We start from the raw sequence: 24112 nt of genomic DNA on the forward strand, positions 1-24112 counted from the left end.
AAGAAAACGGGCCAAGAGGAGAAGCTTATCCCAATAGTGTGAGGAAGTTGAACTAAGATTAACAGATATTATCAGGAGCTCAGGGTGCATCAGCAATCATTTTAATGGCACATGTTCATTCAGCTCCGTTTCTAGAATCAATGATTTTTTTAAAAAGACACCGAACCAATGAGATTTTTCTCCAATTGTCTCATAATGATGTTATGGCTCATTTAAGATGAACATTTGATATTCGAGATACTGCTGCTGTAACTTAATGGAGAATGTAAGTGTTTTCCTAATTAGTCATGATTTTGGATTAGATGACAAGTCAATGAGGCATTAAAAATTCAAACATATTTTGGAAATATTCTAATTGGGCAATACTTAGTGCAATATCACTCATGCTAGAATTATTTTTCGAATTAGTTCAGCTGGTAACTGTTCATGTAAGTAGTTTCTACCCCTGTTTTTCCAATTAATTTGTGAGTTGGAAAGTGTCCCAGCAGGAATTCTGTCTTTTACTGGGCAGCATTCAATGCGTTTATTTGTGTCCAACTAGCCAGTGGAGTGGCCTTACCTTGACATGTCCTCGGTTCTCAAGTGATACCAGTTCATGCATTTTAAGCACTTGCAGAGAGGTTCAAGTGTAGTGAAGATAAAAGTGTGGAACATCACGGAGAGTGTTTCCAATGCATGTTCCTTCAACCACCTTAAGATTGGTGTTAAAATGTGCAGGCCTCATTCAAGTGGACTCCTGTTGATACCAACCAGACAAAGGCCAAGCAGATTAGCTATTAGATCAGGAACGCTGGAAAAAGTACACTTTTTTAAAGGTGATTAAAATTTAAAGAGAATTGGAATCCATCCTTCAAAGCACTTTGTAGCCATAACCCTTGGACACTAATAATTATCACAAGCTAGTCCACTAAAATGCGGCATTACATTGACTGTATTGCAATTTATCTGAAATAAGTTTTTATGAAAGCTTTAAAATAGGCATCCTACTCTCTCGATGAGTCAGTGAGTTATTCATTGAACAACTGAGCCTATAGGGCAGGAAGGCCCGGCTTTGAGTTTTTGATTTTGCAGAGGGTTTATGAGTTTGCCATCAAGCCATGGGTAACAGACTTAACAGCTTGAATAGCATGAGCCAGTTCCCAGAATCCAAATTTAAAGAACACCATAGAAGGATCTTAAGCTGCTTCAGCCAGCATGGCAGTAGGGATGCTACAATTAGTCAAAGAACCCCTGGGTTAAAGAAAGGCCAGCTATACTGCACTTCATGCCAATCTAGTGATTCCTCATGGAAGTACAAACTTCTGGTCTGAAGAAAGATAGGATTTGCATTTATGTAGCACCTTTCATGACCTCAGCATGTCCCCCAAAGTGCTTTACAACCAATGGAGCGCTTTTGAAAGGGTTGTGAAAAAATGAGGACATTTAATCAGTCTGTAAGCATCTTCAATTTTTAAATCAAGTACCACTGGAACAAATTGAGGATCACCTCTCGAACCATCACACAGAAATTTTGTGTGCTTCACAGACAGCTTACTATTTACAGAATAAAAACAATCTAGATAAATGCATACATTTCACTACATTCTTCTACCCAGTATGACTGACCAGACCAGCAATAACGTAACTTGTAGGTGTTGAGTGGCTTGGAACTTGACTGTTTAATAAACGAACTGTATCTCATGGAGTTGTCCTTTAGCCAGTCGTTGACTCCATGCTAATACCTGTGCTTATGCATCCACTATTTAAATTAAGAAAAAAAGTTCCTAATGACACATTTTCCAATAACTGCATCTAACCTTAGGAAAATGTCAAGCCATTTACAACTTTATGTCAGACGGACTTTGAACCTGGCAAAGTGACAAACATATGGTTTCACTCACAATTTGAATTTAAGATAAAGAATAAATGATCATATATTTATTTCACACCTCTCTCTGTTGACACGTTCAAATTTCTGTTTGGCTACAATGCATTCTACTAACAAGGCTAGATGAGTGTCTACTATTATCAGATAGTTAGCTATATCTTATTATAGAGATAATAGACACACTGTCCATATATCCAAAGTAGCATAACATAAAAACATAAGAAATAGGAGCAGGAGTAGACCATATGGCTGGTCGAACCTGCTCTGCCATTCAATATGATCACAGCTGATCTTCAACTCCATTTTGCCACCCACTCCCCCTATCCCTGATTCCCTCAGAGACCAAAAAAACTGTCTATCCCAGCCTTAAATATTCTCAATGATGGAGCATCCACAACCCTCCGGGGTAGAGAATTCCAAAGATTCGCAACTGTTTGAGTGAAGAAATTTCTCCTCATCTTAGTTCTAAATGATTGGCCCCATTCTGAGACTGTGCCCCCGTGTTCTAGATCCCCCAGCCAGGGAAACAACCTGTCACTGTCCACACTGTGAAGCCCCTTCAGAATCTTGTATGCTTCCATGAGTATGGGCTACTTCTCCTGGTGGCCAGTTGCAGACTAGTATTAAGATTGAAATTGGTGGCTTGACCTCCAACTGGGTTCTCTCCCAGGTGGAAGGGGAAAGGAAATGGATTTTATTCAACTGCAAGAAAGGAAAGTAGATTAGGGAAATGCAAGATTGGAAAGCATTGTGAAAAGTATGATTTTATTAAAAGCCAAATTGTTGAAACATGCTTAAAACAATGATAAAAACAAAATACTGTGGATGCTGGAAATCCAAAATAAAACAGGAGATGCTGGAAAAGCTCAGCAGGTCTGGCAGCATTTCTGGAGAGAGAAGTAAGGTTAACATTTCAAGTCCGTAGGACTCTTCTTCAGAGCTGAAGAGAGGTAGAAATGTAATGGGTTTTATGCTGTTGAAGAGAGGGGAAGGGGCAAGTGGAGAAAAATAGGACAATACCTAGCACAAAGGAAGATGGTTGTGGTTGTTGGAGGTCAGTCATCTCAGCTCTGGGACATCACTGCAGGAGTTCCTCAGGGTAGTGTCCTCGGCCCAACCATCTTCATCTCCTTCATCAATGACCTTCCTTCCATCATAAGGCCAGAAGTGGGGGTGTTCGCTGATGATTGCACAATATTCAGCACCATTCGCGACTCCTCAGATACTGAAGCAGTCCATGTCCAAATGCAGCAAGACATGGACAATATCCAGGCTTGGGCTGACAAGTGGCAAGCAACACTCATGCCACACAAATGCCAGCCAATGACCATCCCAACAAATGAGAATCCAACCATCACCCCTTGACATTCAATGGCGTTACCATCACTGAATCCCCCACTATCAACATCCTGGGGGTTACCATTGATCAGAAACTGAACTGAACTAGCCATATAAATATGGTGGCTACAAGAGCAGTTCAGAGGCTAGGAATAGTGTGACGAGTAACTCACCTCCTGACTCCCCAAAGCCTGTCCACCATCTACAAGGCATAAGTCAAGAGTGTGATGGAATACTCCCCACTTGCCTGGATGAGTGCAGCTCCCACAACACTCAAGAAGCTGGACACTACCCAGGACAAAGTAACCCACTTGATTGGCACCACATCCACAAATATTCACTCCCTCCACCACTGATGCACAGTAGTAGCAGTGTATACCATCTATAAGATGCACTGCAGGAATTCACCAAGGCTCCTTCAACAGCACCTTCCAAACCCACGGCTACTACCATCTAGAAGGTCAAGGGCAGCAGATAGATGGGGACACTACCACCTGGAAGTTCCCCTCCAAATCACTCATCATCCTGACTTGGAAATATATCGCCGTTCCTTCACTGTCGCTGGGTCAAAATCCTGGAACTCCCTCCCTAACAGCACTGTGGGTGTACCTACACCACATGAACTGCAGCAGTTCAAGAAGGCAGCTCATCACCACCTTCTCAAGGGCAACTAGGAATAGGCAATAAATGCTGGCCCAGCTAACGAAGCCCACATCCCGTGAATGAATTAAAAAAAAAGGTCAGGGATCAGTTAGAGCTCAGGAGAGATTATTTGACAGATGTCATGGACACAAGACAAAGAGAGTGGTAATGATAGCATTAAACACTAAGGCAGGTGTTAATAGTGGCATAAAGGTCAGATAGCAGAAGATGTAAACAGCAGAACAAGGGTCAGCACTTTCTGAAAGCAAAACATGAGAACAAGTTACAGACTGGCCCTGGGGCGGGGGGTGGGGGGGTTGGAAAAATAATCAAAACAGAGGACAGCATTCATGTTCTGAAGTTGTTGAACTCAATGTTAAATCTAGAAAGCTGTGAAGTGCCTAACCTGAAGATGAGGTGCTGTTCCTCCAGTTTGCATTAATGATGTCAATTGCTGCTAAACACAGAGTTGCGCCAACGTGTCCCCTTTTATAACAGTGATTCTTGTTGAACAGTTTTATCCACTTTAAGCACTTGCTTGATATTTTTAACTAAAACGACATCCGTTCGTCAGTATGAGAACTTGACAGTAAGAGATGGTCTACGTGTTTTCTCTCCTGTGCAAACTGATTAATGTGTCCAGAAGTATTTAATGTTTTCTTGTGCAGCCAAATCAAACAGGAATGATGAGTAATTGCAGACCTCTGTTACAGATGGAGATTATTTCACATTTACAAGACATGAGCCAATAGGGGTGTGTGGACAGATCATCCCAGTGAGTATTATTCATCAACAGTAGGTGTTTATGTTCTTAGAAATACCACGGACTACAACTGAAGAGCGATTTTTAATCTTATTATTCGATCACCTCTGACATGAAAGGATAACTTGCAGCTGGCAAGTTAAATAAAGACCCAACCCATTGAATAAGAGGCACAGCACACATTTCAAACAGTAAAAGGGGCTTAACTTATCTATTTGGCTACATTCACAGTTAATTTACTGCGTGTATTAGTGGGAGTAAACAGTGCTGTACCTTCTTTCCTACTCAAGTAAAATCTTTGATCATGCTTCATTTACTTTGCACAGGGATTCTAGATTGAATGCACAACATATTCTGAATGATGCATACGATATGTTTAAGAGATGATTACAGAAAATTTAGGGGCTCTTCCAACAGTTGCGGATATTCCTAACAGATGGGTATATATAATGTGTACACATGTGTAGGTTGAGAAGTGTCCTGTTGTATACAAAGGTTCCGTGTAAACAGTAAATCTCATGCCTTGTGCCTGTTTCTTTCAGATAAATTTCACTATCCTAGCGAAGAGCTATAAAATAAATTGTAACATTTAAAAACCAAGGGTGGTGATGTTTGGAAGGCAGATTTTGAGATTGTGTAGTTGAGAGTAAATGAAACATTAGCCTCATGCTTTACTGTCATCACAGACATAGCTGACTTTTAAATGTCAATCACTCTCTGAGTAGGAAATAATTGCAGAATAAAATTGTTATCTGTTTTGATGCTGCCAAGAACCTGTACTTATAGGGGAGTGAGTTATACACAATATGATTTATCTAACTTAGGAAAAATAACTTATGTCCAGGCACACAAGAATTGTATCTTTTGTGAACAAGCTGCATAGGTAGAAAGAAAAAAATGCATTTATATAGCACCTTTCATTGCCGCCAGGCACTTTAAAGGATTTTACAGCCAAACCTTTGAAGCATAGTCACTGTTGTCATGTAGGAAATGTGGTAGCCAGTCTGCGCACTCCCACAAACTGCAACGTGACAATGACCTGAAAATTTGTTTTTATGAAGTTGATTGAGAGATAAATATTGGCCTGCACACTGGTGATAACTCCCCTGCTCTTCTTTGAAATGGTGCTGTGGGATCTTTTACTTTCATCCAAGAGGGCAGACAGGTCCTCCAGCTTTAAACAATAGTTGGAACCTCTGAAAGTGCAGAACTCCCTCAGTACTGCACTGGAGTGTCAGCCTTGGTTTTTGTGATCAAGTCCTGGAGTGGGTCTACCAAGTGAGCCACATCAAACACCAATTAGTAGACCTAATATCTTTATCAAAGATGTCAATGAGGAGCAGTGTCAAGTGATGAGCTGTGTAACACTCAGGTCACTGAGTTCCCTTTCTACGTCATGTTGCTGGGACAAGATCCAAGCAAATGCCAAGCACTTGCTCACATGGAAGTGAGGTAACGCCAGCAAGAGGGGACATGCTATCCCCAGGTAACTCTTGGTCATCCCTTAGCAGTTAGTTCAAAGGCTGGTAGTTGGGGGCCTTGAAGTTAGGCCGCCAACCTGGTATCCTGGCTGCAGGGAAGCCTCAGAATGGGAAGAAAAATGTACATGAAATGTTTGTCTACTAATCACGCCAACTAAAATGTCAAGATTTAAATCCGTAAACATAGATTTCTGTCAAAGCCTCTAATTATGTCTTCAATCTAAAAGTGTTCGCCGTGTGTCTGGATTCTACTGTAGTTCAGGGTTATCAAAAAACAGAAACAAAGCTAAAGTAAATTATATACCAAAAAATCATTCAACAAGCATCAGTCTGGTTTTCCCTCTCCCTCTCTGAGCAATCATAGAAATTGTGAAAAAATAAAACTGAAATTCAGTGATAAGAAAGCAAAGGAACATATCAAGAAAATATGAACATTGAAAACATGATTTTTAATGAAGTGCAAAACTAGGGAGCTGTTACTTCATCCAAACTATAGCCTAGAAATTATTGTTAATGCTATTGGTAATTCAACACTAAAAATGCGTGTAGAACATTAACATAAGAACCTGATGGACATTGGTGATCAACAGTGATCTGCAGCTTAAATATGGAAATGCACTTTTATGTAACTGCATTGATAATGCTACTAGGTGTACAATAATGTGCAAACAGCCCGTTAGTAGTTGGCTTTTTTGTGTTTAAAACTGTGTCGCCAGAACATGATTCATTTTCCCCTTTTTAATCATCTTTCTGTGCTTCATCTACCTGCAGTGGAACTTTCCCCTACTCATGTTTGCGTGGAAGATAGTTCCAGCCTTGTGCTGTGGAAACACAGTAATCATCAAACCAGCAGAGCAAACACCCTTGACTGCCCTCTATATGGGAGCCCTCATCAAAGAGGTGTGTTCCTTTTAGCTCGACTATTTTTTGACTTTCACTGATGACACAAGCGGCGAGATCTGACAGAGCCTCTGTTCATTTACTGGTTTATCTTGAAAGCTTTCTTTTTAACTAAACTTGTTTTATCTAATCCCACTTTCACAGGTTGGGTTTCCTCCAGGCGTGGTCAATATTGTGCCTGGCTTTGGCCTGACGGCTGGTGCAGCAATAGCCTCTCACATGGATATCGACAAAATTGCATTCACTGGATCAAATGAGGTACACAACATCCCAGAAACACTGTCAAAATCAGCGCACAGGTTGCACTGGCTTATAAGTAATACTCAGGATTTATGCTAAGTAACATTAAATAATCGTATAAATGATAAAGAATGTAGTTCTGTCACGTCCTCAGCATGTTCTGAAGCATTCCACGCCCAAGGAAGTATCCAAATGTGGCAGCCAATTTGCGCACAGCAAGATCTCAAAACCGTGCAGTGAGATAGAGGGTCAGTTAATCTCTCTTTGTGTTGATGGTTAGTTGAGTGATGAATGTTGGCACCAGAAAGCACCCTGTCCTTCTCCAAATACAGTTGCAGCATGTTTTACATCAAGCAGATGGGATTTAGGCTCAATATCCCATCTGAGAGGCAGCACATCTGTTAACGCAGTATTCCCTCTGTGATGCACTGAATAAGCCAGAATAGACCATGTGTCCAAGCCCTGGAGCAAGGGCCCTAAACCCATTTCCTTCAGTCTAGGAAATGATTATGCTATGAACTGACCCAAAACTGATCGTGAAATCAAAGAAGGAGAAACAATTTTCCTCAATGCCTGGATGATTATTGTCCTAGAGTTGCTCATGGCCCTTTAATTCCAGGAGATCTCTGGACCATTCTGGAGGGTTGGCAAAATGAGTGCCAATTTGCAGTGAATTAACCCAGCCACATCAAGTGAGAAAGCCTTGAGCACTTTGAAACATTTGTCCCACCCACTGGTCAAATAAAGGGAGGATCCCAGATTGCCGGTGCCAGTCCCTGACTCTGACTGTCGCAGGGAACATTCCCAATCGCACAGCTGGAGAAAGGGCAATGGGATGCAGGCAGTTTGAAAGTGTTCCTGCCACATCAGGAGTTCGGAGTCAGCACATTTACTCTGGGATCATTACAGATTGACCAGCACATGTGATATATGTTACCGATCTTCCTGTTATTTCTTATGGGAGGATTACATTTATGTTGTGTCGATCGCACGTGACAGCTAGGGGTTGTGTTGGTTTCCTGGCTACTAGTTACTGAAGGCCTGACATTCCTTTTTTGAAGCAAAAATGGACAATGCCATTTTTCATCATAATTCATAAATTCATGGCAGGATTTGGGTCAGAGCTATAGTTTCTAGAAGTGGTGGCCTGAATGTTATCACAGGACCCAACCTCAGGCTGGAAAATGGATCCCGAGCCCACATCTGCTATCAGCCGGACCCCCTCGGAAATTTCCCGACAGGCAGCCTCCTAATTGGCCGCCTGTGGGCCTCAGCATCCAATTACGGATGGAAGGTGGGTTCCTGATGCTGCTGGTCCAATCAGAAGGCAGCTCTGAAGCCTCAGCCATGCCATTAGGAGACGTGGGCACTGCTGAGGCAGGCAGGAGACCACGGGAGCCGGGGCAGGTAGTTTCCAAAAAAAATGGAAAAAAAATTCAGAGTCCTGAGCGGTCAGAGTGGAAGCCCCACCTGGGAGATAGCTGGGCCTGTGGTGGTTGCCTTTCCTGCCACTGCCCTCTCTTTGGGCCATCAAGCCGCTAGCAACGATGGCCCTCCCCTAAGCAGGGAGGCCACATCCATTTAGCCCCCTACACAGCAGGGGTCACCCCACAGTGGGCAAAATGTTGGCAGCTCCATAAACTGTCCCCTAATTAGGCCTTTGGCTATAATGCTAATCAGCGGCCCACTTCCTTTGTGCAGGCTGCTGACCCACATCCTGTCCCGCCATTGGTAAGATGCCCGAGTGGCAGGACCAGATCGGGGAGCTGACTCCACATGGTTTCCTGCAATTCTACTGGTTCCCCCCTCTGCCTGCCAGTCCACCTACCAGGGGGCCAGTAAAACCCTGGCCGAAATTTCATTAGCTGTCCCCTTTTCATCAATGACTAATCATGGTGGGCCTAAATTAACCCCTTAAGGCTGCGCATGGAGCTAAGGAGCTATTTAACCAGTGTTAACAGTTACTAGAATTTTAAGACAACAAGGGGGATTCAGGACCAATCTCATCTTTCTCTGCTTAGACGTGTCAGTGGGCACCATGAGGAGATGCCCTCCAGCAGCAGCATGCATGAAGTGGCACAGGTGGCAACTGTGTAACCTTTGAAAGCACTAGAGTGACTAATACTGATGAAGTTGGATCGAGATTAGTGACAGGCATCCATAGCAGGCTTTCTGCATCCTGAGTAACTCAACATATAGTGATGCAGCTTTCAACCAGTGTTTCTGGCTCAATTATTGGAGCACTTGGTAATCAGACTCGTAAACAACCAACACAGAGAGGGCTATCACACACAAGGGCCAACACACATGGAACTTGTACACCAGCGACACTGCAGAATGTAGCAGAATTGATTCGTTTTCAATATGTCTCACAATCTGTTCTTCTTTCATTGTCCCGGAAAAGCAAGCATCATTTGCAAAAGGTAATTGGCCAATTCTGTGACCGTCTGGAAGTTTGATGTGGCACAGCATTAAGAGAGGTGGTAATTTTCACTGTCAGTAGCAGTGCCTTGCAGTTGGTTGATTGTCCTTGTAGGTCTTTTCAGATCAGGTAGCACATCTGATGTACAGCACCTCATAGAAACATAGAAACATAGAAAATAGGAGCAGGAGTAGGCCATTCGGCCCTTCGAGCCTGCTCCGCCATTCATTATGATCATGGCTGATCATCCAACTCAATAGCATGCTCCCGCTTTCTCCCCATACCCTTTGACCCCTTTCGCCCCAAGAGCTATATCTAACTCCTTCTTGAAAACATACAATGTTTTGGCCACTCTGTGGTAACGAATTCCACAGGCTCACCACTCTCTGGGTGAAGAAATTTTTCCTCATCTCAGTCCTAAATGGTTTACCCCATATCCTCAGACTGTGACCCCCTGGTTCTGGACTCCCCCACCATTGGGAACATCCTTCCTGCATCTACCCTGTCTAGTCCTGTTAGAATTTTATAGGTTTCTATGAGATCCCCCCTCATTCTTCTGAACTCCAGCGAACATAATCCTAACCGACTCAATCTCTCCTCGTATGTCAGTCCTGCCATCCCAGGAATCAGTCTGGTAAACCTTCGCTGCATTCCCTCTATAGCAAGAACATCCTTCCTCAGAGAGGGAGACCAAAACTGCACACAATATTCCACGTGTGGTCTCACTAAGGCCCTGTATAATTGCAGCAAGACATCCCTGTTCCTGTACTTGAATCCTCTCAATATGAAGGCTAACTTACCATTTGCCTTCTTTACCGTCTGCTGCACCTGCATGCTTACCTTCAGCAACTGGTGTACGATGACACCCAGGTCTCATTGCACATTTCCCTCTCTCAATTTATAGCCATTCGGATAATAATCTGCCTTCCTGTTTTTGCTACCAAATTGGATAACCTCACATTTATCTACATTATGCTGCATCTGCCATGCATTTGCCCACTCACTCAGCTTGTCCAAATCACACTGAAGCATCTCTGCATCCTCCTCACAGTTCACCCTCCCGCCCAGCTTTGTGTCATCTGCAAATTTGGAGATATTACATTTAGTTCCCTCATCTAAATCATTAATATATATTGTGAATGGCTGGGGTCCCAGCACCAATCCCTGTGGTACCCCACTAGTCACTGCCTGCCATTCGGAAAAAGACCCGTTTATTCCGACTCTTTGTTTCCTGTCTGCCAACCAGTTTTCTATCCATCTCAATATACTACCCCCAATCCCATGCGCTTTAATTTTACACACCAATCTCCTATGTGGGACTTTGTCGAAGGCCTTCTGAAAGTCCAAATAAACCACATCCACTGGCTCCCCCTCATCAACTCTACTAGTTACATCCTCGAAAAATTCCAGTAGATTCGTCATGCATGATTCCCCTTTCGTAAATCCATGCTGACTCTGTCCAATTCTGCTACTGTTTTCCAAGTGCTCAGCTATTAAATGTTTTATAATGGACCCTAGAATTTTACCCACTACCAACATCAGGCTGATTGGTCTATAATTCCCTGTTTTCTCCCTTTTTAAATAGTGGGGTTACATTAGCTACCCTCCAATCTGTAGGAACCGTTCCAGAGTCTATAGAATCTCGGAAGGTGACCACCAATGCATCCATTTCTCCCAGGGCCACTTCCTTAAGTACTCTTGCATGTAGATTATCAGGCCCTGGGGGTTTATCGGCCTTCAATTCCATCAATTTCCCCAACACCATTTCCCTACTAATACTGATTTCTTTCAGTTCCTCCCTCTCACTAAACCCTGTGTTCCCCAATATTTCTAGTATGTTATTTGTGTCCTCCTTTGTGAAGACAGAACCAAAGTATGTATTTAGTTGGTCAGCCATTTCTTTGTTCCCCATTATAAATTCCCCTGTTTCTGACTGTAAGGGACCTGCATTTGCCTTCACCAATCTTTTTCTCTTCACGTACCTATAGAAACTTTTACAGTCAGTTTTTATGTTCCCTGCAAGCTTACTCTCGTACTCTATTTTCCCCTTCTTAATCAATCCCTTGGTCCTCCTTTGCTGAATTCTAAACTGCTCCCAATCCTCAGGTCTGTTGTTTTTTCTGGCCAATTTGTATGCCTCTTTCTTGAATCTAATACTATCTCTAACTTCCCTTGTAAGCCATGGTTTGGCCACCTTTCCTGTTTTACTTTTGCGCCAGACAGGAATAAACAATTGTTGCAATTCACCCATGCGCTCTTTGAATGTTTGCCATTGCCTATCCATTGTCATCCCTTTAAGTAACGTTTCCCAATCCATCATAGCCAACTCGCACCTCATATCATCGTAGTTTCCTTTATTAAGATTCAGGACCCTAGTCTCAGAATCAACTACTTCACTCTCCATCTTGATGAAGAATTCTATCATATTATGGTCGCTCATCCCCAAGGGGGCTTTGCACAACTAGATTGCCAATTATTCCTTTCTCTTTACAAATCACCCAGTCTAGGATGGCCTGTTCTGTAGTTGGTTCCTCAATGTATTGGTCCATAAAACCATCCCATATACACTCCAGGAATTCCTCCTCTACAGTATTGTTACTAATCTGATTTGCCCAATCTATATGCAGATTAAAGTCACACATAATTACAGATGTTCCTTTATTGCATGCATCTCTAATTTTCTGTTTAATGCCATTCCCAACATCACTACTACAGTTTGGGGGTCTATATACAACCCCCACTATCATTTTTTGCCCCTTAGTGTTTCTCAGCTCTACCCATACAGATTCCACATTGTCAGAGCTAATATCTTTCCCCACTATTGCGTTAATTTCCTCTTTAACCAGCAATGCAACTTCACCGCCTTTTCCTTTTTGTCTGTCCTTCCTAAATACCGAATACCCCTGGATGTTCAGTTTCCATCCCTGGTCACCCTACAGCCACGTCTCTGTAATCCCGACTATATCATACCTGTTTACATCTATTTGCGTGGTTAATTCATCCACTTTATTACGAATGTTCCTCGCGTTAAGGCACAAAGCCTTAAGGCTTGTCTTTTTAGCATTACTTGTCCCATTCCCACTATTTTTCACTGAGGCCCTGTTTGATTCTTGCCCTTGATTTCTCTGCCTATCACTTTTCTTATTCCCCTTTCTGTCTTTTGTTCTTGTCCTAGATTCCCCCTCCTCTGACTTCTTGCATAGGTTCCCATCTCCCTGCCATTTTAGTTTAAACCCTCCCCAACCACTCTAGCAAATATTCCCCCTAGGACATCAGTCCTGGTCCTGCCCAGCTGTAACCTGTCCAGTTTGTACTGGTCCCACCTCCCCCAGAACTGGTCCCAATGTCCCAGGAATCTGAAACCCGCCCCCTCACACCATCTCTTCAGCCACGTATTCATCTGATATATCCTGCTATTTCTACTCTGACTGGTATGTGGCATTAGTAGTAATCCTGAGATCACTACCTTTGAGGTCCTACTTTTCAACTTACTTCCTAACTCCTTATATTCTGCTTTTAGAGCCTCATCCCTTTTTTTAACCTATGTTGTTTGTACCAATGTGTACCGTGACCACTGGCTGTTCACCCTCCCCCTTCAGAACATCCTGTAGCAGCTCTGAGACACCCTTGACCCTAGCACCAGGGAGCTAGCACCTCTGCAGAGTCTGAGTTTCCTCATCCACAGTGCCCAGGTAACTCACTCTGCTGAAGTAGACCTGATAAGGTTCTGCATCCATTATACCTTTTGCATTTCTAACTTTCTCTTTCCTCATTCTCTCCAGCGATTATAGGTGGGAATAGACACGACACTGATATCATGAGGCAGAAACTGCTTTGTATTTTTGTGCTAATACTTGCATTACTTCACTGAAATTACTAATGACAGGTCTGACCTGGAATAAAATGCTGACGTTTTGATTTGAATGTGCAGCTGTGGAACACTGAATGAGTTCATACTTAATGATCTTTAATAAGGCCTAAACAAGCACGATACAGGCATTTTGCTCTCCTTTTGCTGATGTTCACTAATCCATTTTTGGACGTAGAATCATTACAGCACAGAAGGAGGCCTTTCAGACTGTCGTATCCACATCCTTCAAGAACAACTCACTTCGTCACACTCTCCTACCTTTTTCCCGTAGCCCTTTAAATTTTTTCCCTCCAGATAATTATCCAATTCCCCTTTGAAAGCCACAATTGAATCTTTCTCCACCACACTCTTGAGCAGCGCATTCCAGACCCTAACCACTCACTGAGTATAAACGCTTTCTCTCTCATGTCGCCGTTGCTTCTTTTGCCATTCGGCATTCTCCTGATTCTCAACCTGTGGACATGTAGAGAAACACTAAGCACAGAGGAATAGTCCATTCGTGTTTTAGCACTAACATCGCTTCTTTACTCCATTCAATATGTAGCAAACACAGGCAAATTGTTTTGGCTGTTCTGAAATGCTGCTCATTGTGGCAGCAAAGGTGCTCAGCCTTTATGCTGCACCAACCCAACAGAATATGGGACCACTGGCTTGTGCAACAGGACGTTGAAAGGAATCGTGTGGTAATCCTCTTTGTTCCAAGGTTCAAGCACAGTGCGGGCCAAAATTGTACTAGGTGGTTATAGGGCCCTGAGCCACAATAAAAACCCAGATGAAAGGAGAGGCAGTTTTAAAAGACACAGCAAATGAAAGTTTGGATATAAAATCCTGGGGAATATTTTCACCCGCAACGCTCCACACGGAGCGCTATGTGCAAAGATCCACGTCAAAGAAAGAAAAGCAAAGTTGCGTTCGTTTTCATGACCACCGGACCTCTCAAAGTTTTACAGCCAATGAAGTCGTTTTTAAGCGTAGTCGCTGTTGCAGTGTAGGAAACGTGACAGCCAATTTGTGCACACGAAGATCCCACAAACAGCAATGTGATCGTGACTAAATAATCTGTTTTTGTGATGTTGACTGAGGGATAAACATTGGCCAGGACACTGGGGATATCTCCCCTGCTTTTCTTCAAAATGGGGCAGGATTTCCCCGTACCCCACTGACAGGTTTGCAGGCAGGATGGCCCATAACATTCATCAGGTGGCCTTCCCACCTGACCCCAACCCCCAGTGGGGTGGGGGTGGATGAGGCCTAGAATGGGCTGTCCACCCTCACTTTAATTTTTGTACATCAGGCACCCCCATAAGGGGTGCCCTCCATGGGTGCTCCCTCTGCCCCCAGCCTCTCCATCAAGACCCCCAACACCTTCTCCCCAGCCCACCCCCTGGGCTTCACCTTCCCACCATGTTGCGAGAGCCCTCGCACTTACCTGGTCCTGGACTCTGTGACTTAGAATCTGAGGACTGCTTGTAGTCCCAGTATTGGCCACTGCTACTACCGGCATTGCTGGGATGACAGAACTGCCAGCCAACCAGATTGGATCCTTGGATTGTTAACTGGCTGTGGGATTGCCATGATCAGCAGGGAATGCATCCCCGCCAACTGTTCAGGTAGCAGGGTGGGGGAAATGCCACCTTCTGAAAAGCCCTGCCCGTGGGATCTTTTCCATCCACCCGAGCAGGCAGATGGGGCCTTGGTTTGATCACCCAACCGAAAGACGGGACCTCCGACAGTGCAGTGCTCCCTCGGTACTGCATGGAAAGTCAGCCTGGGATTTTTATGCTCCAGCATTGAAATGAGACTTGAACCTGGAACCTTGTGACTCAGAGGGTGAGAGTGCTACCAACTGCCAGGACTTCAGATGGGGAACCTCCCCACCGCCATCTCTGCCTGTTTATTTTAATGAAGGGTAAACGATCGGGAGGGTGTCACATGCCCCTATGTGCTCCCAATGTAAAGGTTTGTACAGTCAAAACTGTGAAGATAAAAACTCACCACACAGAGCTGCAGGGTTTGTTTTGCTCTAGATGTGAAAAGCTCGGAAATATTTTTTGGCAGTATTCAAATAACTTTACAGTGATAGTAACTCTGTGCTGAATTTGTTTTTAAAATTTGCCCTGGCACTACAGGAATTGTAACATTTTGCACATTTGAAGAAAAATGTGACCAGTCTTCGTTTTCATTATCAACGACAACTTCCCTTTGATGTGGTCCATGTTTAAAGGCTCTTTACAAAGATGAAAACTGGCAGCAAGCGGTAGTCGAGTTAGGGGATTGAAATACTAATCATCACTGAAAGACTTGGTCAGGGAGGTAGGCCCTCAGGAGGATTTTGAGGGTGTGGAGGCAGGGAGGAATTTTATGCAGAGAGTTCCAGAATCTAGGACACAAATGGCTGAAGGCTCTTCCGCAGATGGTAGATTGGGAGGGGTAAGTGATGCAAAGAAGGTCAGATTCATAAGAACTAGGGTATGTTGCCAAGTAGAAGATTACAGAGCGTAATGCAGGGACAGAACAGGGTGATGCCTTTGGAGAGATTTGTGCAAAATATCGAATTCAATTCCGTGGTGGAGGGAGATCAAATGGAGGTTGGGAAAGATAGGGGTGTGAGGTGGGATTGGGACTTAGTGTAGGATAAGATTCAGGCCACAGACCTTTGGGTGAGTTAGAGTTTATGCAGGGTGAAACAGTTTGCATAAAGAATGCAGCAGTCAGAGGAATCTAATAACATTTGTCATAAAATTTAATCCAAGCTCTTCGAGGTGCCTGAGGAGATGGGGCACTGGACCCGGAAGTCTGTCTGAATCACCCTACGTACTCAATGGAGTTTTGATTTATTACTTGGAGCACAGGCAACATGTCCGCAAAACAACAGGTTGCACTGTAAAAGGCAAAATCTCTTCATAAGCAATGAGTCTGACAGATTTCTTTTTTTTTAAAAAAAACATTCAGCGCTTTGACAGCGAGATTCAAACTGTTTCATAGCTAATATTTCAAAGTTGCAAATGCACTGGAGGTGGCCTCTTCAGCCGAGAAGATTTTTGTCACAATTCCGGAAAGTTCTGTTTTCATTAAGGGCATGTTCTAAGTTATATTGTGTGGTTTGCATCAATTGTAGTTTTTCATTATCTGTACGTTTGAAAGTCTCTTGATTCTAAAAATGAGAATGAAAATTATTGAAAATCTAAAGCTCCTTCTGATGAAGCCAAACAAAAACCAGATGCATAGAGTGACGTCCAGCCATTCTAAACTGTGTCCTTTTTAGGTTTTGATTTCCTGTTATGATCCAAGTATCTAAAAGCAGCTGTGTCTCACAGAGGTTAACATTTGGTTTGATACGAATCCACAAAACAGTACATCTATTTTCCAATAAAGAGCGGTCTAGCACAATAAAAGATCTGCATCTAACAGCAATGAGCTGCTCCCTTATGAAAAGCTGCAGTGCTGTCCTCCAAAAAGTCTGCTTTCAGAGGCCGTCTTTTGCATCTTTTAGTAATTAATTTCTTATGACGATTGAGCCTCTAGTAACTAAGATTTCTTTTTCTGGAATTTTCTTCCTGTGATTTACTGGAACAATTGTGTTCACTTTTTTTTTTATTAACAGACGCCCAGTGTGTATTTTTGCTCATTAGTTTCATTTCATTGTAGGTAACAGTTAAAGATCTGAAGGATGCAGCCAAATGCTGTGACGTGGGGATTAGTAAATGTGTGAGCTCGATGGGCTGAGTGACCTCATTCATCTATACCTATCTTTGGGGTATTTATGATCTTTGTGATGTAGTCCTGTCAGATACTGATATAAACACATCGCATTGTTATATGAAAGCAGCTGGAGGGCAGTCTCAGTAAAACAGTAAAAATTCCAGTTAGGTGCAGTGGATTCTGGTGTAGAAAACAGTCTTGCAGCAGTTTCTTCATCTCTGTTATTAAGCAACCCATTACCCTTGGTTCTTCCACCCCTAGTCCCCTATAACTTTTGGTCCCGCTGACCTCAAATGGAATTCCCAGGTCTCCTCTGTTGCTTAAGCTGCCTGCAGGCAATTATATTTTCATTAATCTCAAATCTTTCTTTTTCCTTCAACAATGTTTAACTCTCACTAAAGGCAAAGCCAATCCAAGAGTGAACCAATAGTATCTTGGGGAGTCAAGGGATAAGGGGAGCAGGCGGGCATGTGGAGTTGAAACTAAACATCAGGCATGACTGTATTGAATTGCAGAGCAGACTTGACAGGCCATATAGTCTACCACTATTCTTACTTCTTATGTTCTTAACACTGTTAGCATATTTGATAGAGCTCTTACATATGGTACCTCTCCTGCACTCCCGAACTGAAGCAATCTCTCTTCATTCCTAGAAGCAAACCTCTTTCCCCTGCTCTCTGTTGCATCTTGACTCACAATTGATATCATCTATATAACTGACGTTACTGTGTTCAACATTCCTTTGAGCTTTTCTCTCTTGTTCCTTCTAAATTCCAGCTGCACTGCCCTTCTCCAAATCCTCACTGTTAAAATTGAGACTCTTAACGGTTTCCTACTCTCATTCATTCTTTTCCGCACAACTGTAGAACTCCTCATCTCCCTCGTTCTCTCCTCCCTCCTCAAACCTTCAGGCTTTGTTCAAGCTAGAGTTGGAATTCACCTATTTCCAGTTTACCTTCTGTTTTGTCTTACCTTCTCCAATGAAACTGGTGTCCTGCGCTATTATCCTTTGGCTTATTAATAAAAGTAAAATTACATTTTTTTAAACTGAATAACTAAGTGGGTTCCTTCCCTATTAAATTTACATATGCTTTCCAGGGTAGTAAACCCAATTTGCTCTCAACTGGAAGATTTTTATTCAACAAATGTGATGATTCAATATTGTCTCTTAAAATGTAATGACTAATTGACTGTAATGTATTTTTATTTTGAAAAACTCAGTAATTTCAATTATATCATCATGCTGTATGAGGGGGGAGAAACAAGAGTGAACAATATGGCATTGGGATCTTGTCTTGACTATTCCAACACACCCCTAGCCAGTCTTTCCAATTTTGCCTTCCACAAACTTGACATCATCCAAAACTCTGCTGCCCATGTCCTAACTTGTACCAACTCCCATTGTGCCATCTCCCCTGACCTACATTTATTCTCGGTTAAACAGTGCCTCAATTTTAAAATTCTCATCCTCAGTTTCAAAACCCATCTTCGGCCTTGTCCCATCCCTAAATCTGTAATCTTCTCCCACTGCACAACATTCTGAGATATCCGCGGGTCTCTAATTCTGGCCTTTTGAGCATCTACAATTTTAATCGCTCCACCATTAGTGGCTGTTTTCAGCTGCCAAGACCCTAAGCTCTGGAATTTGCTCCCTAAAACTGTCCATCTCTCTACCTCTTTTTCCCCCTTTAAGACATTTCATAAAACCATCTCTTTGACTAAGCTTTTGTTCATCTGTCCTAGTATTTCCTAATGTAGTTTGGTGTCAAATTTTGTTTTATAGTGCTCTTGAGAAGTGCCTGGGGATGTTTTATTATGTTAAAAATGCTGTATAACTACAGGGTGTAAGCAAGTACTAAAATGGTCCTGTGATTAGAGCAGACCAGCAAGGTGAGAGAGACAGCCATGTTGTGCATATAAAATGATGGATAAAGGGGGCTTCTCATACAATCACTGTGCTTTGCGCAGCCCACTACTCCCTGTAACTGCGGTATCCTCTGACAACTCAAACCGTACCATGGCATCACATTGCCAACATCAAGGATGGGAAATTTTAATTGTGAGAAACAAAGTAAGACACTTGGACCACTGCCACTGGAGCTTAGAGGGTTAAGAGGCAATTTTAAAATGATGGAGGATTTTTATACAGCAAATAGGGTATGTCTACTTCCTCCATCTGGGAATTCCATGATGCAGGGTTATCATTTCAGAATTGTCACTAAGCAAGGCAGAGGTTAAGGAATGATTTTATGTAGGGAGTAATTAGAGCATGGAATGCTTTTCCATAGAGAGTAGTAGAGACAGAGACCACTGAATCTTTTAAGGAATAAGTTGATATGGAGAGCGATCAGGACAGTGAGTTTAATTTTGGATTGCCCTGGCAAAGAGCAAGCACAGATGCAGTGAGCCGAATGGCCTCCTTCTGCAAACGGTTATGGTTCTATGTTTTCTGGTCTCCATGTTCTATCCTTGCCGGCTACAACAACTAACCAGCTGCATGGCTTCAAGTCGAGATGCAGGATTTACTCCCATTGACTTTACTAGGTTTCAGATCATTAAATGTTTAAATGGAAAACGGCTGTGTCCGATGTCATGTTCCAACATACCTCGCCAGCTGCAATGCTTACATTTCATTGCAATAAAGTAAACTCTGCTTTTCATTTCAAAAAAAGGATTAACCTTACCCACAAAGGAGAAATGGACTAAGAGGGCAAATATTGTCAGTGGGCACCAGGATAAACGCTCCAAAGCATTACTAGTGGTGGGGAACCCTGCAGGTAACCAGTGGGGGTTAGGGAATTGGCCTGCAATCTGATGGGCCTGATTTCCCTTTTCTCCATTCCACTGATATACTCATTGAATCATTTGACACCAAGTTAGAAGGGAAAAGTGAATAGTGTAAATGGGAACAGGAAGTTGCAAAGGGATGTGGACAGGTTAAATAAATGGATAAAAATATAACAAATAGAGTTCAACATGAGCAAGCAGGAGGCCATCCACTTTGGGCCCAAGAAGGTTAAACTGAATTATTTTTTTAAATGGTGAGAAACCAGGAACTGTAAAGAAGCAGAGATTCGACAGCCCAAGCACATAAATCATTAAAAGCCAGTAGACTTGTACAAAGATAAATTAGAAACAAGGCAAAGGGGAGGTAGGCCTTTATCTCAATGGGGCTGGAGTACAAAGGGTTTGAAGCTATGCTTCAGTTGTATAGAGTCTTTGTCAGACCCTGTCCTGGAGCATTGCGCTCAGTTTTGGGCTTCGCACTTCAGGAAGGATACCTCAGCCTTGGAGAAAGCTCTGTGCAGCTTCATCAGAACAAGACCAAGGTATGGAGATCTAAATATTGAGGGCAGGTTGCATAATGGCTCGCGATCCCTTGAGTAGAGGAGTTTGAGAGGTGATCTCATCAAGGTGTTAAAAATGGTAAGAAGATACAGAGGAATTATTTCCTCTTGTTGAAGGAGGGGTGATCAAGGTCATGAGGATGTAATCATTAAATTAGAGCTAGGGTATTCAGGAGTGAAATCAGGAAGCACACTTTCATGTAAAGGGTCAAAGAAATTTGGAACCCTCTCCTCCAAAAGACTATGGGTTTTCAAGATTGAGATGGATAGATTTTTAATAGGTAAGGGTATCAAAGGATATGGAGCAAAGGTGGAAAAATGGAATTGAGGTGCAGATCAGCCATGTCTAATGGAATGGCGGAGCAGGCCTGAGGGACTAAATGGCGTCCTTCTTTTCCTATGTCTCTCCCCGGAATTCCTGACTGCAGTGGTGCAGCTCACCCTTTTGAGATGAACAGATCAGGAAGACCACACCCTATCTTGGTCCACGTAGTTGTTTTTGCTGAAAACGCTTTGCATTTTTAGAATATTTTCTGGAGAATGTTTTTCTTCATTAGTCTTGATTGCTGCTGACATCTAAATTGAGCCATGCAAAGTGAGGAACAATGTTTTCTTCTATCAGTAGACTGTTCAAATTGGTGGGTGGGGGGGTGAGGATGGGGGTGGGTGAGGTATTACACATATTGGAAAATTGGGCTAACCCTCTATGCTGCAGATGCAAGTAAGCCTGTACATTGATCTCGCTCAACACTATTATTGAAAAAATGCAGATATGGATAAACACAAGCTTTGGATTGAAGGCTGTGTTCTGCTTGCTTACCATAAGGGTAAATCTTGCACCATGCCGATGAAATAGGTCAGCAGCCATTCCATTGGAGATGCTACCATCTCATCTCCTCAGGGCGCAGCAGGTGAAAAGACAGCCCTTTGAAACTTTACGATTCAACACAAGCCTGCTAAGTGAGAACCTCCTATAATTTAGACAGCATGCAAATTGGTGAGAATGGTTAGGCCGCAAACTGAGGGAAGGGAATTGTCAAGAGGAAGGGATTTTTCCAGTTCAGGCTTAAGCAGAAAGGATAAGTGGCGAGGTACAGATGTGGTGAAAGTAAAACTTCTCCACAAAGAGAGCTAACGTGGGAAGGATTTGATGAGGTGACAAACTGGGTTGAGAGCCTGTTGGCCTGATAGGAAACTGGTGGGAGGGAGGAAATCAACTTTCAGGAAGCTGGTGGGAGGAACATTGAGCAAGAATCGAGCGAAAAGAGGAAAGATTAGACAGGGTGGAAGTGGGCAGGAGGCAGAAACTGGACAAATAGGAAAGCGATGGAAGGCAAGGGGGGAAATTTTTCCAAGGAGAAATGAGTAAGGGTGGGATTGGGCAAGCAGGAGGTGCAAGGACTGAGAGGAAATGTAAAACACCTTAACAATAGCAGGCATAAAACTTGAGTTTGCTTGAAAAAAAACGAATCCCCTAACATACACTAAAGATTACTGTAGCTGGACAAATAATGAAAACCATGTTGATTTTCCCAATGTGCAATATTATATCATTTGACGGAGTTTTTGATGAAAGTTAGAAATATTTACTAGATTATATAGAAACATGATAGAATAGATGAAACATTGAAACCCCTAAGAGGTTTTAAGGGACACAATCTTCAAGTGAAAGTGTTTGGCAAGCAATCCTATTTGAATGCGAAGAAATGCAACATGGGGTGGAATTTTATGGCCCCATCCCAGCAGGGGCGGTGTCATAAAATGCGATGAGCTGTTGAAAAGTCCATTCACTTCAGTGGTTTTGAAACATATAAGATTCTTAGGGGGCTTGACAGGGTAGATGCTGAGAGAACAAAAACAGAAACAGAAATACCTGGAAAAACTCAGCAGGTCTGGCAGCATCGGCGGAGGAGAGCACAGTTGACGTTTCGAGTCCTCATGACCCTTCAACAGAACACTCGAAACGTCAACTGTGCTCTCCTCCGCCGATGCTGCCAGACCTGCTGAGTTTTTCCAGGTATTTCTGTTTCTGTTTCTGTTTTGGATTTCCAGCATCCGCAGTTTTTTGCTTTTATCTAGATGCTGAGAGGTTTTTTCCCATGTGGGTGAGTCTAGGACCAGAGGGCATAATCTCAGAGTAAGGGGTCGCCCATTTAAGACAGAGATGAGGAGGAATTTCTTCTCTCAGATGGTAGTTAATCTGTGGAGTTCTTTACCACAGAGAGCTGCAGGGGCTGGGTTGTTAACTATATTCAAGGCTGAGATAGACAGGTTTTTAATCAGTAAGGGAATCAGAAGTTATGTTAAAAAGGCAGGAAAGTGGAGTTGAGGATTGTCGGATCAGCCATGATCTCATTGAGTGGCGGAGGAGACTCGATGGGCCAAATGGCCTACTTCTGCTCCTACGTCTTATAGTTTTATGGTCCTATGGGACCGTAAAATTCTGCCACTGATGTAATGATTTGGGGCTTTGTCACTACATTCCAGACATCAGCCTGTGAACCTTCTTAAGGCGAAAACCCAACCTGTTCCATTGCTTCCGTTGCCCTAGAATGTTGCATGTTGGGCAGCATCTCTTATAGTTTGAGAGTGCACTCATGCCTGTGGGTCAAAAGATCATGGGTTCAGCCTTGCAGCAGGACTTGAACATCAAATCTAGACTGACGCTTCAGTGTAGCGCTGAAGGAGTGCTGCATTGTCGGAGATGCTTCTATACGCTGGAACTGAGGCCCAATCTGGCTGCTCCAGTGGATGAAAACGATTCTATGGCACAATAAAAAAGAGCCTTGGCCCACATTTAATGATCGACCAAAGTTACCAAAACAGGTTGACTGGCAATTTCTCCTATTTGCTGTTCATGAGACCCTGCTATGTGCAAATTGATTGTCTACAAAACGTGAGGGTATTTCATAAGCAATTAATTGGTCAGTTAGCACAACCTGAAGATATGATGATATTTATGTCCTTTTATTGACTAACAAGTTTTCAAACGAAAATTGTTACTACCACAACTCTCATAAAACCATACGATAGAAAACCAGAAAATATCAGAAATATTGTTGAAAGCTTATTTGATGAAAGTGGGTTCTTCAACATGAAGAGAATCGGTGGAATCATTTACAAGTAGCTGTGAGTGGTCGTTGCTATTTGCCATTGACTAATGGAAAGACACAGGATGGGTATGTGAGTCTCTCTCATGTTCTATACCATTCCCCCCTCAAGATGGAGCACTCCTTCTGGCTTTGTATCCTGAGATGGGCAACTCCGGCCTCTAGAGGATAGCCAACTTCAAGTGCCAGTTGAGCCCTGGATTAAAAAATGATGGAAGACATTTAAACGAATGTGCAAAAAAAAAGAGAAAATAAGTGCTTCTCTGAATCTGACATAATGAGCGATGCACTCTTGTTTCTGAAAGATTTCAAGAATGTCCTGTTAAAAGTCTGAAGTCAAAAGAGGGGAAAGCTGTTTCCTGTCTGAAGCCCTTAAATGCCAGAACTCAGCTCTTTTTTTTTTTGGTTAATTCATCTAAAAGTGTCAAT

General features: G+C 42.8%; 1 protein-coding gene across 1 annotated transcript in view; it reads left to right on the forward strand.

The window, feature by feature from the left end:
- The window catches only part of LOC144674977 (retinal dehydrogenase 2), a 56223-nt gene that overhangs the window by 18703 nt on the left and 13408 nt on the right, over positions 1 to 24112 (forward strand). The window contains exons 5-7 of the mRNA XM_078536068.1: positions 4561 to 4622; positions 6863 to 6991; positions 7136 to 7249. Of these exons, the coding sequence (XP_078392194.1) occupies positions 4561 to 4622; positions 6863 to 6991; positions 7136 to 7249 (305 nt within the window). The remainder of the gene's footprint in view (positions 1 to 4560; positions 4623 to 6862; positions 6992 to 7135; positions 7250 to 24112) is intronic.

The sequence above is a fragment of the Cetorhinus maximus genome, unplaced genomic scaffold, assembly GCF_964194155.1.
Source record: "Cetorhinus maximus unplaced genomic scaffold, sCetMax3.hap1.1 HAP1_SCAFFOLD_881, whole genome shotgun sequence".
In the NCBI taxonomy this organism is placed as follows: Eukaryota; Metazoa; Chordata; class Chondrichthyes; order Lamniformes; family Cetorhinidae; genus Cetorhinus; species Cetorhinus maximus.